Source organism: Pseudonaja textilis, chromosome 10 (genome assembly GCF_049901715.1).
Source record: "Pseudonaja textilis isolate UNSWEBS1 chromosome 10, rPseTex1.2, whole genome shotgun sequence".
In the NCBI taxonomy this organism is placed as follows: Eukaryota; Metazoa; Chordata; class Lepidosauria; order Squamata; family Elapidae; genus Pseudonaja; species Pseudonaja textilis.
The window spans coordinates 5008239-5022568 of record NC_141999.1 but is presented as its reverse complement, the minus strand read 5'-3'; the positions used below and the strand labels follow the sequence as shown (position 1 = coordinate 5022568).

General features: G+C 39.4%; 1 protein-coding gene across 3 annotated transcripts in view; it reads right to left on the bottom strand.

Moving 5' to 3' along the window:
• The window catches only part of RIMS3 (regulating synaptic membrane exocytosis 3), a 66352-nt gene that overhangs the window by 26888 nt on the left and 25134 nt on the right, over positions 1-14330 (bottom strand). For all 3 annotated transcript variants that reach the window (XM_087939564.1, XM_087939562.1, XM_026702693.2), the window contains exon 2: positions 7922-8186. In XM_087939564.1, coding sequence (XP_087795690.1) covers positions 7922-8186 — 265 coding nt within the window. The remainder of the gene's footprint in view (positions 1-7921; positions 8187-14330) is intronic.

The following is a 14330-nucleotide window of genomic DNA, read 5'->3' as shown; positions in this document are numbered from 1 at the left end:
AGTTTGCAAGTAGAAATGAAGCTGGATAAAGTCTTTTCTTTAATCAAAACAGTCAGTTTTGCCACCTCCACCAAACTCCATTAATTTTCACCATCCATTCTTGCTTCATAGATATGTGTGAATCTTTCCAGCTGTGCATATACAGAAGTCTTGCACTCTTGTCATATTTAAAAACAAAGGTATATTTTTTTCAAGCTATTTGTCCATCAAACCCAAAACTAAACCCCTTGCTTCAGCTGAACATTCCAATTAAGAATTCGCTGGGTTAAAATACCTATCTGATTCCAGTGAGTCCTAGCTTTCTTATATGTCCACCAGATAAAGGTTTTTCATCTTTCCAACTTACATTCGACACATTCTCATACAACTCTGACAATTTATCAGGTGCTAAATGTCAGTGGTACATCATTTTTTTCAAAATTCTCTTTTAAACTTATAATTCAATGTAATTTTCAGTCTTTACCCAACATATACTCCTACTGATCTAGCATCAGGCTATAACCAAAATTTCACGCCTATTTGATCTTACAATCTTTAACAAATTCATCTGTCAGGTACAATAAATCAGGAAGCAAGGCAGCTCAAATGTCTCCAAGTTTATTGCACCCTAACGCTCTCTACAAGAATCTGAACTACTAGCAGTCAAAGTGAATTGGCAGTAGATAAGGGTCAACGGAATTTAAGGTGGGCTAGGCTTAGACCTCTTGCAGGCATTCGAGACTGATGGCATACTCGACCCCTCCTTCAAGCTCAGCCTAATCATCTCCTACATCCTCCTCCATATTCATTTTCAACAGGAATTTATACAACTTAACAATCATGTTGTTTTTTTCCTTTGGAAAAAGTCAGTAAAACAGAATACATCAACCAAGTTTATGTGGGTTATCATTTCTTTTCTAAAAATACCTCTTGGCCTTTTTTATAGAAATTCTTTTACGGCCTGGAAACATAAAGGAATTTTGGAAGCTAATCTTACTTTATATCTATTCCAGACTTTCAAGATGGAACAAAACTTGTGGTTTTGATGATTAGGAAAAAAAATAGGTAATAGAAAAAGTGAGCTTTTTTGTATTCTCACAGTAAGATACCTTGGCAATCATACTTGAATTTCCCACAAAGGAAATTGGAAGCTTTTTTCTATTTCTTTTTATCTTTTCTCTCTGCACTTTTTCCCTTTCTCTCTTTTTCTTCCTTTATTCTATGTAAGTTTTTGTTACATTTTATGTTCCCTTTAAAACTTTTAATAGAATCTCTGTTCTACTCTGTTCTTTCTTCCATGCAGTCACAATGGTTCAAAGAGGGTTGTTTTGTTTGTTTGTTAATATCCCAAAATCTTCTCAAGTATTATTATCTAGCTGAATTAGCATGGATTCTTATTATTTCCCACCTCTCTATTTATGATTTCCCCTATTTCTTTTCTTAGCTTTTCTGAACATAATTACAACCTTTTTGAAACATCTCAAACGCACAAGTCTAATAAGGGCTCCAAATAAACTTCTTTTCAAACAGCAGCTGAGCTATAAAATGCCTACCAGAACCAGAACAAAATAATGCAAGGCCAGTCACCAAGATTATAATTGTCTCTTCTTCATACTGAAGAGGAGGGCTTTTTTTCCCCCCGCTTGGGCACAAATTTTTCCTCAAGCTTCCACAGCTGACAAACCTTTTTAGTTTTGAAAAAGCATTTCCCAAATCCCTTCAGTAGTTCTATATAAAGATTTCTTTTGTAGATTAATAATACATGTAGTCCTCGACTTAGGACCACAGTTGAGCCCAAAATGTATGTTGCTAAGTGAAACATTGGTTAAGTGAGTTTTACGACTTTTCTTGCCACGGTTGTTAAGTGAATCATTGCAAGTGTTAAGTGAAGTGACTTTTCTTGCCATGGTGGTTAAATGAATCTGGCCTTCCCATTGACTTTGTTTGTCAGAAGGTGGCAAAAAGTGATCACATGACCCTAGGACCCTGCAACCGTCATAAATATGAATTGGTTACCCATCTGAATTTTGATCATGTGACCATGGGGATGCTGCAACAGTCATAAGTGTGAAAAACAGTCGTAAGTCACTTTTTTCAGTGCCCTTGTAACTTTGAGTGGTCGCTGAATGAACTGCTGTAAGTCGAGGTCTACCTGTATGGAAGACTGATTCATAAAAGAATATTGGCTATTCTTTTTTTTATATATCTATTCCTCAATATACAATGGTAATGGAGACTGCCCATTATGGTCATAGGTCATGTGACCCTCACAAAACAGGTTGGACATGTGACAGACCCAGTTTTACAATTCTGCAGTCGTAAGTATGAATGCCAGAATCATAAGTACAAACACCCCAGTCACTAAGGAACCACCCCAGTCATTAGGTGAACATCATAGTCACAAGTGCAAACCCAATGTTTGCTCTAGGCACAGTTTTACTGGAGACCAGAAGTGCTGAGTGTTGGGAAAAACCATCTGTCAACTGAAGTTGCCCCGATTCTTAGGAAAAATACACCCGGTATTCCATAGTAGCCTCTTAAAACCCCTGGTGGGATTGACCCCGAGGCCCCTACCTCATGAGCCCCCAGACCCCATGGTTATAGGAGGCCAAACCCATTATGAGGTGCAGCGAATCCTTGATTTGAGGTGGCACAGGAGACAACTCCAATATTTGATCAAGTGGAAGGGCTACCCCTTATCAGAGGCATCTTGGGTAAAGAGTAGGAACATCCAAACCTTGTGACAAGGTTCCACACAGAAAACCCAACCAAGCCAGGGGGTGGTTCACCACCCTAGGTCCTATACCTGCAATAATTTGTTTTCTTTTTGTGTTGTACAGGTCACCTTCAAGAAGTGAGCAGAGTCGAATGTCAACTCATAAAATAATTCTATGGTCTTTTCGAGTTGCCAACAGAAAGGGAGGGGGAGCAGTGTGACAGCTTGCAACTGAAACTGCATTCCATAAATGTTTTCAAGATGGTAACTAGGTAACTGAAGTTTCTGCTACGCAAAATTCTAACTGGAGCATGATTGATGACTTTTGGATATGGATGTGTCTCACTGGAGAATACAAATTATGATACATCCAGGGGTGGGGGAAAACCTGGGTGACAATGAATGATGTGTCTCAGAGTTGGCTATACCCAGGCAATGCCACACCTTTTAACTCCCAATAAATCCTTTTGAAGTTTTGGACTCTGAGACACTTAAGGCACTTAACCTTAACCTGGCACCATCATAAAATGTGGTCACATGACTGCAGGATGCTGCACATGGCTGTAAACGCACGCATGTTGGCAAGCACTCAAAGTGTGGTCACATGAGGTTGTCAGTTCCCTTTTTTAGGTAGGTTGTAATTTACAGATTACAGATTAACAGAGTTGGAAGGGACCTTGTAGGTCATCTAGTCCAACCCCCTGCCAAGCAGGAGATGCTACACTATTTCTGACAGATGGCAGTCCAGTCTCTTCTTGAAAGCCTTCAGGCTTTCAAGAAGCTCCCACAACTTGTGAAGGCAACTTCTGTTCCATTGGTAGATTGCTCTCACTGTCAGAAACTTTCTCCTTATTTCTAAGTTGAATCTCTCCTTGATCAGTTTCCATCCATTGCTTCTTGTCTGGCCTTCAGGTGCTTTGGAAAATAGCTTGACCCCCTCCTCTCTGTGGCAGCCCCTCAAATATTGGAAGATTGCTATCATGTCCCCCTTGGTCCTTCTTTTCATTAGACTAACTATGCCCAGTTCCTGTAACCGCTCTTCATATGTTTTAACCTCCAGTCCCCTAATCATCTTGGTTGCTCTTCTCTGCACTCTTTCTAAAGTCTCAACCTCTTTTCCATAATGTGTTGACCAAAACTGGATGCAGTACTCTAGGTATGGTCTTACTAAGGCTTTATAGAGTGGTATTCGTACCTCACTTCAAGCGGTTACTAAGCAACCAGTTATAAGTTGAGGTCTATCTGTAATCCGTACACAAGAACACATAACTATAACTTCTGTTTGCTACCATGTCATGCTTATTCATCCTCAAAGCCAATGCAGAGTTGGTCAGCAAACACCATCCCTTGGAATAGTGGCTGGAGAGAGAGACATCAGATAGAAACCAAAATTTAACCTTTACAATAACACTTCAATTTTTCATCCCATTCCTTCTAAGAAGGCATTTTTTTAAATGAGATGACTTTGATGCTCAACCACCATCCCAATCAAATCAAAAATATGATCCAGTTCCAAATTGCCAAGACTCCCCAAGAATGTGATAGCTTGCCTCAAACCCAAAACAACATGGCAGGATTCTTCATTCAAATCATTTCATGTACCTTTTTGGGTGCATATAAGAGGCCTTCTGTTTCTCCTAGCAAACCATTTATTTATTTATTTATTTATTATTTTATTTTTGTCAATTGCTTACAAGATAATAGGTATAAGTAAAAACATACTTATGAAAACATGGATACATATAAGAAAAATAAAAAAATATATAAAAGAAACAATAGGGCAGGGACTGTAGGCACGTTGGTGCTCTTATGCACGCCCCCTACAGACACCTTAGGAAAGGGGTGAGGTCAATAGTAGACAGTCTAAGGTTAAAGTTTTGGGGTTTGGGGAAAAAAACCACAGAGTCAGGTAGAGTGTTCTAGACATTGACCACTCTGTTGCTGAAGTCATATTTCCTGCAATCAAGGTTGGTGCGATTAACCTTGAGTTTGTATCTATTGTTTGCTCTTCTATTGTTATGCTTGAAGCTGACATATTCATTGACAGGTAGGACATTGCAATGTATGATTTTATATACTATACTTAGATCGGACCGAAGGCGGCGTAGTTCTAGGTTTTCTAAGTCTAGAATTTCAAGCCTGGTGGCATAAGGTCTTCTGCAAGGTATTCACAAGAATACCTTATTCATAAGGTATTCACAAGAAGAGTTCTCCACTCCTCCACTCCACTCAAGAAGAGTGAAGAACTCTTCTTGTGAAATAATTCTGGACTTTCTCAACTGTGTTAATATCAGATACGTAATGTGGGTTCCAGACTGATGAGCTGTATTCGAGTATTGGTCTAGCAAATGTTTTGTATGCTCTAGTTATTAGTGTAATATATTTCCAGAGAAAAAGGAGAGTTGCGTACTTACACAACCCATATTTCTGCTCTGAGATTCATTTTATTTGTGTTTTTTTGCCTGCCCTATCAAATTCTGGTGGCTGCAAGATGAATGGGATTCCCTTCGTTGGAGGATCATAATTTGATCGCTCTTCTGGCAAGAGAAGTGCAGGTGGCGGAGGGAACACGAGCCGTCAATTAACCTTCCAACTCTTCCAAATGCCCTGGAGAAAGCAATGGCTTGCCAAGCAAGGTGCCAACTAGCGTCAGTTGATCCTGATACTCACCACTCAGCAAGAACAAAAACACATTCAGTGTCTGCTGGATAGAAAACAGCAGCATGGATTTTTTTTTTCAAGGAGAACCATTGCATGCGGGGCGGGGGGAGGAAGGGGCAAAATGCAAACACAGTTAAGAAAAGGACAGATGAGTTATGGAGCAGCAGAACCTGATAAGTTGGCCCTTTGGACTCTGAAACCAAGCCATGGTTCCTAAGATTTGGATTTGACCCCACATGGAAAGAGTGTTTTGTTAGTGTGAAAAGGAAACACACCTGGGAAGGGATGAAAACACACACACATACAAACGAATTCTACCGTTCAAAGTTGCATTAACATACAGTAGGCCTCATCTCATTTCCAGACTTAAAGGCCAACTGCTTTATATATGTTGCCTGCCTTCTTTCTTCCAATAATTGTGGGATTTTGTTTATTATATTTGGAGTGATGAATTTGACATCCCTCCAATGCAAGCAATGGGCACTAACAATTGTCTGAAGGTTGAATCATGACAGGCAGTGGTTGTCAAGCAGCTTTATCAGTCAGAGCAAATCGGTCTTTGAAATGGACCAACTCTTGCCACACCAACTTTTGGAGTTTCCTCTGCAAGGCATTTTGGGAAGAAAACCTCTGAGGTTGGCATGGCAAGAGTTGGTACATTCCAAGGACTCTTTGCCTAATGACTTGCATTGACTGATGAAGCTCCTTTGATGAGCAGTGAAACATCTCAAGCTAACAAAAAATGTCCAGTTGTTCAACCTTCAGACACTGGATGACTGTGAGTCTTCAATGGTACTACCAATTAGAAAATGAATACAGGTTACTTTTAAACTTGGCTAATACTCTGCACAAATTCAGAAAATGGGTAAAATTGGTAACCAGGCTAAATATGTCATCCAGGCATTCCAATCAGCAGTTTGCTGTTTTGCATAATATCTGGTAGGCACAAGGAACCAGGAACAGGAGTTGAGTACAAAGCCCTAAAAGTTTATTACATGTAACCTATACACAAGAAGCGGATCTACTAACAATCAATCAAAATTGGTGCTAAATAAGGGTCAATTGAATTCAGGATGGGGGGGCTGAACGTGGATCTTTTGTGGGAGCATAGTAACTCCTAACTAATTGTGCATTTATTCCACCCTCCAGCTCAGACTGTTCCCCTCCTGCATCACCTAGGCCAAAGTATTCCTGCTTCTTCCTGGGAAATGTAAATATATTTTTCTTTTCATTCAAGCCATCCTTTCCTTTCCTCCAATGGGGTGCTGGTGGCTTTCATAGTTGATTCTGTGTGATCCCGTTTCACATGTTCCATTTTCAAAAGGAGCACTATTTTTATGGCCAGTATTGGGAGCTACATTTAAATGTCTGCTCTCGAGTGTAATCAAGACTCAATTACCAAAAATAATTGTACTGTCAGAAACCAAAGAATACAGTCAGTGGGCATAAGCAATAACAGATGAGACCATTAAGAACTTAATGAGTGTAATAGTCAAATATCTTCTGAATCTCATTGGCACTTCACCTGTAAAATCCATTGCTAATAGAGGAGTTACTTCAAAGAAAGAAAGGGTTTTTCTCCCTTAAATAATTTACCTTTCAATGATAGAATCAAGTTTGCTTTGTAGGAGGAGAACTTTGTTGGGTCTATGAGGGCAAAGAAAAAAAATCACGGGGAGTCTGGTAGCCCCTTTTCCAGCTAACTAATTTCATTAAATGGCTTAAAGCTTTCTTGAGCTGCAACTCATTTGATCAGATGTATAAAGTGGCTAAATTGATGCAGAATTTAAAGTGGGAGGAAGGAAGGGAGGAAATGACAAGAAGAAAGATTGTTTATACAGATACAGGATGTACATGAGACAGATCATAAGTGCCTTATCAATTAACAATTGAGATGTGTTCAAAACCCATTACATTTATTGAGACCTTCTGAGATTGCCTAAAACCTTTTGATGTGAATCGAGCATTCTGTTGCTCATCATTTTTTATTTCTTATTTTATATCACAGAGTGAAGTACAGGAGTCATCTTAACATTGAAAAGTTTAAAAGTTTGATATAGAAATAAATAAATAAAAATTCAGGGTGGCCTCCTATCCATTAAATTTTGGGCATATTCAACTTGTATTTGGAATGAGTAGAAAGCAGAAATGTTGAAGAAGCTTACACAACATGAGTCTACACCACCTCTTGTCTTAATTTGGTAGATGTTACTTTACTAAAAAGACCACCATTTGCTAGCTTTTCATAATAAAATGCCAATGGTTTTGCTCACATAACATTCTAAGCCAAAGCTTAAAGGAACAACATGATAGTTTAACACTACACATGAAGCCCACCGTAGACACTTTATGTGGCAGTGCCTTCAGAGATACCAGAGTTTACATCCCAGATCAACTTGGTTCCTAAGCCAAAGCCAAACTAAGATCATTATGGCTGGAGTTTACATGTGATTCCAGTTCTTGGGTCAACCATCGTAAAGACCTGTGGAGAGACCAGGTGACAGTTGCAGAGCAGATAATTTTTCCATCACAAGGAAGCCTCAGTCAGATCATGACATTTCTTACCAGGATGATTGAGCTGCATGGTACTCCTGCTCCACTGTGACAGCCCTACAATAGCCACCATCTTGGCCCCCAGGCTGGATCTCCGCTTCTTAGTGGAGGAGAGACTGGCTGAATCAGAATTGCCACCATTACTCTTCTCTATGTTGTACATTTCTCCACTGATGCTGGAGCTACGGACCACATTCCTGGCTGCAGAGTTGCTCGTCTCCCCATTCAGCATGACCACTTGGGGGGACCTCACTGGCTGCAGACCATCTGGGTGAAGCTGCAAGAGAAGACCAGGAGACATGAAGCAGGAGAAGTTGGTTCCTCTGTTAACAACAGAGGCAGGCGCACTGCTTTGGTCTGTAGAACAATGGGATCAGTACATTCTCTATACTTTACCCTGACCTGATACCAAATCAACATGGGTCCAGCTAATTTCCTAAAGCTATACTTGCACAACCATACCCAAAAAGAGAGGAATGGAGACTGAATGAAAATTGCCCAGAACTATTAGATCCAGCAATGCTTTCTTGAGAAAGGTGGTCCATCACCACCTTTGGAGTACTGTAGAAAGAATCATTGCATCTCTTGGCCATGAATTTACCATCATGGATGTGCCATATATCATACCTGGGAGGCCTTAATCAACCAGGTGGGTCGTGGGTTTAATAAGCAGGTGGACAGAGTGACAGTTGCGAAGATCCTGTCCACTTCTGTAAGATTCTTTTCAGGCAACAGGAAAAGACCAACTCAACACAACCTGCCCAGCCAGAGCCTAACTTAGAAGAGATCCAGGCAACTTTATCCAGCAGAAGACTAGACTATTCCTCATGGAAGCTTTGTAGATGTGTTGGGAGAGGAGGAAGCAAGGGAAACTTCCCATCTTTTTTATTATTACAACTACAACCCAGTAATGTGTGACTAATGCCACATTTTCCAGGGATTTTCCATGGTTGAGGGAGGATCTGCCCCTTGGTCTATCCATTCCTGGTTCAACACCCGTACCACCACATCACAATGGTCTTTCACCACAATAAAATGGTACACAATGGAAGATATATTTAATATGTTTATAATACAATTATTCTCCCCGCAAAGTTGAGTATGTCTGGCAGGAAGACGTCTGTTGCTTTCTGTTGTTCCAAAAGGATAAAATGAACAAGAGATTGCCTGAATTTTAGAAAAGGTCAAAATGCCCATTACTGAAGATACATCCTGGAAGCTTTTGCTGGTGAATTTTTTTTGTTTCTTTTTTGTTTCATTAAAAATAATTATGGTTTATAAATGCCAACCCTCTCTGCTTGTTAAAGTTCATGCTATTTGTATTATTGGATGACTAGTACCAACTACCAGATACAGTGAAAGCCAATCCATGCCCTGCTGGAGAGCTAAACTATATTTAATGTTCAATTTAATGTTTTCTAGGATACAAGAATAGAAATAGTAACTATTCTGCGCTCCTTCAGGAAGAAGTGATTGAAATGCAAAGATTATCAGAATGAATTCAAAATTGCTTTTCTGTGTTTCTAGGCATGTCTGGATGATAAAAGTATATAATAGGATTAAAACCATGGCTCACATGAATGTCTTTCATATGGCTTCTAGACGGACTTGACCCCTTCTTATCAATGCAGTGGTAACTGCAGCCACAAAACAGACCTCTAGCTGCACTGTATAGATGAGAATCTCTTGTTTTCATAGCTGACCCAATGATTGTATTTAAAAAAATGTAGTCCTCTTATATGGGGGAAATAGCTGTGGTGGTGGTACTTCCAAAGGCTCACTGATGTCCTAGAATGTAGACTGGATTCCCAAGAGGGAGGGGCTGCATTCCAGAGAAACAGGAAACAGCAAACTTTGATTAGTTTGGTCAGGAGAAAGAAGGCTCCTCCCTAATGATTCCCAGAGTATATCTATAGTGATAACAAGAATGGCTTTGGTGAGGAAAATAAAAGAAACAGTTCCGAAGTTCTTCTTTGTGTCTTTTTCAATACTTGGGGCCTGACATCTGGTAACCCCTGAAGCTTTAGCTAAAAAAGACTTTTTTTTCTTTTTTTTTTTAATTTATGTACTGGCTATCTCATTCTCTGAGTGGCCCTACTTTTTTTTTGTCCCACTGGTTGGTGTTTCTGTGGCTTTGGATAATGAATCCTGCTAGCAGGAGTAATACATTCATTCATTTTGCTAAAAGCTTTCAACTTCAAATATTATGCGATATTAGATAGGCAGCCTGAAACCGAAAACTAACAGAGCTAACATATCCAGATGACTCAGTTACCAAGATAACAAACAGTAACATTGCCATAAATACATTTGGTGCAACTTTGCTAGAGCCAGAGCTAAAAATGCTCCTATTTCTTTATATTCTTCTGTCACACTTTTGGTGCTGATTACATTTTCTCTAAAAAATATCCCCCCTCCCCCCCCAAAAAAAAGCATTTTATGTAAGTATTTATCTTCTCCAATGTGGTCCATATATTCCTTTATTGGGTTACTGATGCTTTACTGATACCTCCATCCTCTAGTGCAGACTTTCTCAATCTTGACAACTTGAAGATATGTGCACTTCAAGTTCCAGAAGTCCACACATCTTCAAGTTACCAAAGTTGAGAAACACTGCTAGAAGAACAATTCACAGTTAAATTCTGAGACTTGTACCCCAACACAACTAGAGATCACATAGAGGACAAAATCTATTCAAGAAATATATACTGATTGATTCACATGATACACTTAAATCAGGTCAGTTGTAGGTCTGTTAGCTGCATTCTCACATTACCCTCAACCCAGCTAAAGTTAACCTGCATTTCTTTTTAATGTTATTGTTTAGCATGTTATGTGAATCCAGATTCACAATTCAACTTGTACAGACTGGTTGAATAAGGAGCTGCATGTTCGGTAAACCCAGACCTTGATTGAAAAAACATCACAGAAGCAGCTCATTTTTTGACAAGATATGTGTATGTAATCAAAGGTGACTGAAGGGAAGAAAACTCAAAACATCATATTCCCTGCATTATTCACTTCTTAATCATAAAGCCAAAGCTGCTTTCTTTCAAAACAACACCAGCATCATGCTACAAGCATTCTCCCAAGATGCCTCAATATTATTAAAATGTTTCCTGGAAAATGGCAAAACAGAGAGTATTACAACATTTCTATTTACAGTGCAAAATTGGCATTCTGTAGATGTTCTATGACACTTCCAGAACAATTTTCATGAAATCTTATAACCAGTGTTTCTTAATCTCAGCAACTTTCAACTGGGTGAATTTCAGCTCCCAGAATTCCCCAGTCAGCTGTTGAGATTTTTAAAAAAGATACATATTTCTTGGAAGTCTATGGAGATACTCAGTCATCTAGGACGTGGTTGTCCCAAAGGTGCTTTTCCAAAGGGCAAGTGGACTTTCTTTGTTTTTCCATGAAGATGTTTCGCTTCTCATCCAAGAAGCTTCTTTAGTTCTTAGATGAAAAGTGAAACATCTTTAAGGAAAAACAAAGTCCAGTTGCCTTTTAAAAAAGCACTGTTGGGAAGATTACCCTTTAACTTAATGCAACAACTTTTTTGTACCCTTTTTCAATGATCAAGTGATAATTATTTAGATATATATTTTAAGGCCAAGAATAAAAACAAATACATCCTTACGAAAGCACACCACTTTTTCAAATATTTGTACTTGCATGGAGAACAGGAATGTTAAAGCATCCCTACATCTTCCTTTGCTCCCTGGATTTTACCTTCTCTGCTTGGTAACTTGGCAGAGTGTAGATACTACAAATGGCATCTGGGGACCATGAAGAGGCTTGTCCCCTTCCTCCCCCACCTGCAGATTCCAAAATCGGAGCCTTTCTTGGACCATTTCTCCTTATGGGTCAGCCTAGCTCCCTGGTCTCTCAGAACAGACCTCTGATTTGGGGTGCTGCCAGAAAAGGTGTGAAATGCCCAGCCGGATTACTTACTAGCTTTGGTTGTTTTTTTTCCCCCTTGCTATGAATAATTCAGCCTTCCAGGGCAATGGACGCCTCCTCCTTCTTCCTGAGGAAACTAAATTATTCATTCCCAGCCACTTTGCAACAACAGAGGGAGAAGGTATTGGCAACACCTGGGAAAATGTTTCCAGGAACACCACTGATATAAAAGAGGAAGTAGGAGAGACAAAAAGAGAGATGGAGGAAAGAAGAGAGGCGAAATAAATAATAAAATCACCATTCTTGACTACCGAGCAGCAAACGGCACGCCTTCCACCAGAAGGTCAAACTAGAACCGGACAGCAGCGTCCAGCAACTTTTCTTTCTCTTCCCTAGCAATGTCTGGGGTTTCTCTTTTCGGGAACGGGTGTTATTTTGATTTCCAAAAGCAGCAGCTGGGGAAATCAGTTCATTTCGCCAAGCCAAGCCAAAGTGTTCAAGTCAGAGATGGGTCAATTGAGAGCCATCAGTAGAAACCAGACCACTGCCGTTCCCTGCCCAGCCAAAGTCCCAGGATAGCCATTCTGAACCACAAGTGTTGGAAGAGGCCCCTCCATTTCTAAAGAGAGAAGACCGTTTTTCATAGGTGGGACCTTTTTACGTGCATCACGCGAGAAATGCATTTGTTCCACAATCGACTTCTCTGTTGTTTCCCCACCCCTTTTTTTAAGAAAAAAGCATTTTGTTTTGTTTTTTGAAATAATAATAATAATAATAATAATAATAAATTATAATTATTTTTTAATTTTATCAAAATAGAATATTCCTATTACCTACTTTGCTACCAATACAGGTAGTCGTCAATTTACAACAACAATTGAGCCCAACATTTATGTTATAGAGGGAGATCGTTGTTAAGTGAGTTTGCTACTTTTTATGATTTTTCTTGCCACATTTGTGAAGTGAATGACTGCCGTTCTTAAGTCAGTGACACGGTTGTTAAGTGAATCCAGGTTCCCCATTGACTTTGCTTGTCAGAAGGTCACAAAAGGGGATCCCAAAGACACCGCATCATAAACGGGAGTCAGTTGTTAAACATCTGCATGTAAATCACTTGACCCTGGGGATGCTGCAATGGTCCTAAGTGTGGAAAAACAATCATAAGTCACTCGTTTAGTTACACGCTGTTGTAACTAAATGAGCTGTTTTAAGTCAAGGACTACCTGTATAGTATCTAAAACAGGGGTCTTCAAACTTAACATCTGTAAGACTTGTAGACTTCAACTCCCAGAATTCCTCCTCCTCCAGTCATATTAGCTCAGGAATTCTGGGAATTGAAGTCCACAAGTCTTAAAGTTGCCAAGTTTGAAGACCCTTGATCTAAAAGATAGGTTAATAATTTGCGAATAGATTTAGTAGTTTAAATTTTTTGAGAGGGCCTGTTTCATAAGAGGTGGGAATTAATGTAATAATATATTAATCAACATTCAACTAGGGGAGATAATACGTGTATATTGTATGGGTTGGCCTTTTGTTGATGTACCTTTTTCTTTTTTTAATGATTTGATTGTTTTGTTTTTTGTTTTTCTTATTTTTTGTTTCTTTTTGGATTTTTGGAGAGAGAGTTTTGCATTTGTATTTTAACTTTGTCTTGAATAAAATAAAATATATATTTAAAAAAAGAAAAAAGCACTGAGACACAACTTAAAAAGAACTTGCAAGCCACCCAATGCTCATCCTGCCCTTGACAATTTTTTTTTTTTGGATGTTGTTGGGCTTTTCTCATCTTAGTCCTTGACCTACGTCCACAACTGAGCACGATTTCTTGCAACAGTTGTTAAGTGCCCCTTTTTACAACCATTCTTGCCACAGTGGTTATGTGAATCACTGCAATTGTTAAGTTAGTAGCCCGGTTGTTAAGTAGATCTGACTTGTACATTGTCTTTGCTTATCAGAAGGTTGCAAAATATGACCCTGGGACACAGCAACGTTCATAAATACGAGTCAGTTGCCAAGCGTCTGAATTTTGATCATGTGACCATGGGGATGCTGCAACAGTTATTAAGTGTGGAAAAATGGCCATAAGTCACTTTTTTCAGTGCTATTGTAACTTTGGACAGTCACTGAATGAACTGTTGTAAGTTGAGGACTACCTGTATATGGTCTAGGGTTCAACTATTCAGAAGTGTCATGGGAAATACTTGACTAACACTTAATTTGAGAATCAGGTATTGGGCGTTGGGCTAGAAGTCCGGGAATAGTCCCACCTTACACATGAAGCCAGCTGGGTGACTTTGGCCTCTCTGAGCCTTAAGAAGAAAGCAAAGCAAAGCCACTTTTGAAAACGTTGTTGCCAGAAAATCTGCAGGGATGGCCTAGGTGGTTGCCGAGAGTGGTCACTAAAGGAATTGTTATAAGTCAAGGACTACCAGTACTGTATTAGGCCCAGGTCTTCCATAGAGCAAAAAGAAAGTAGCACTGAAGTAATGCAACATGATGCTAATATTATTCCTTT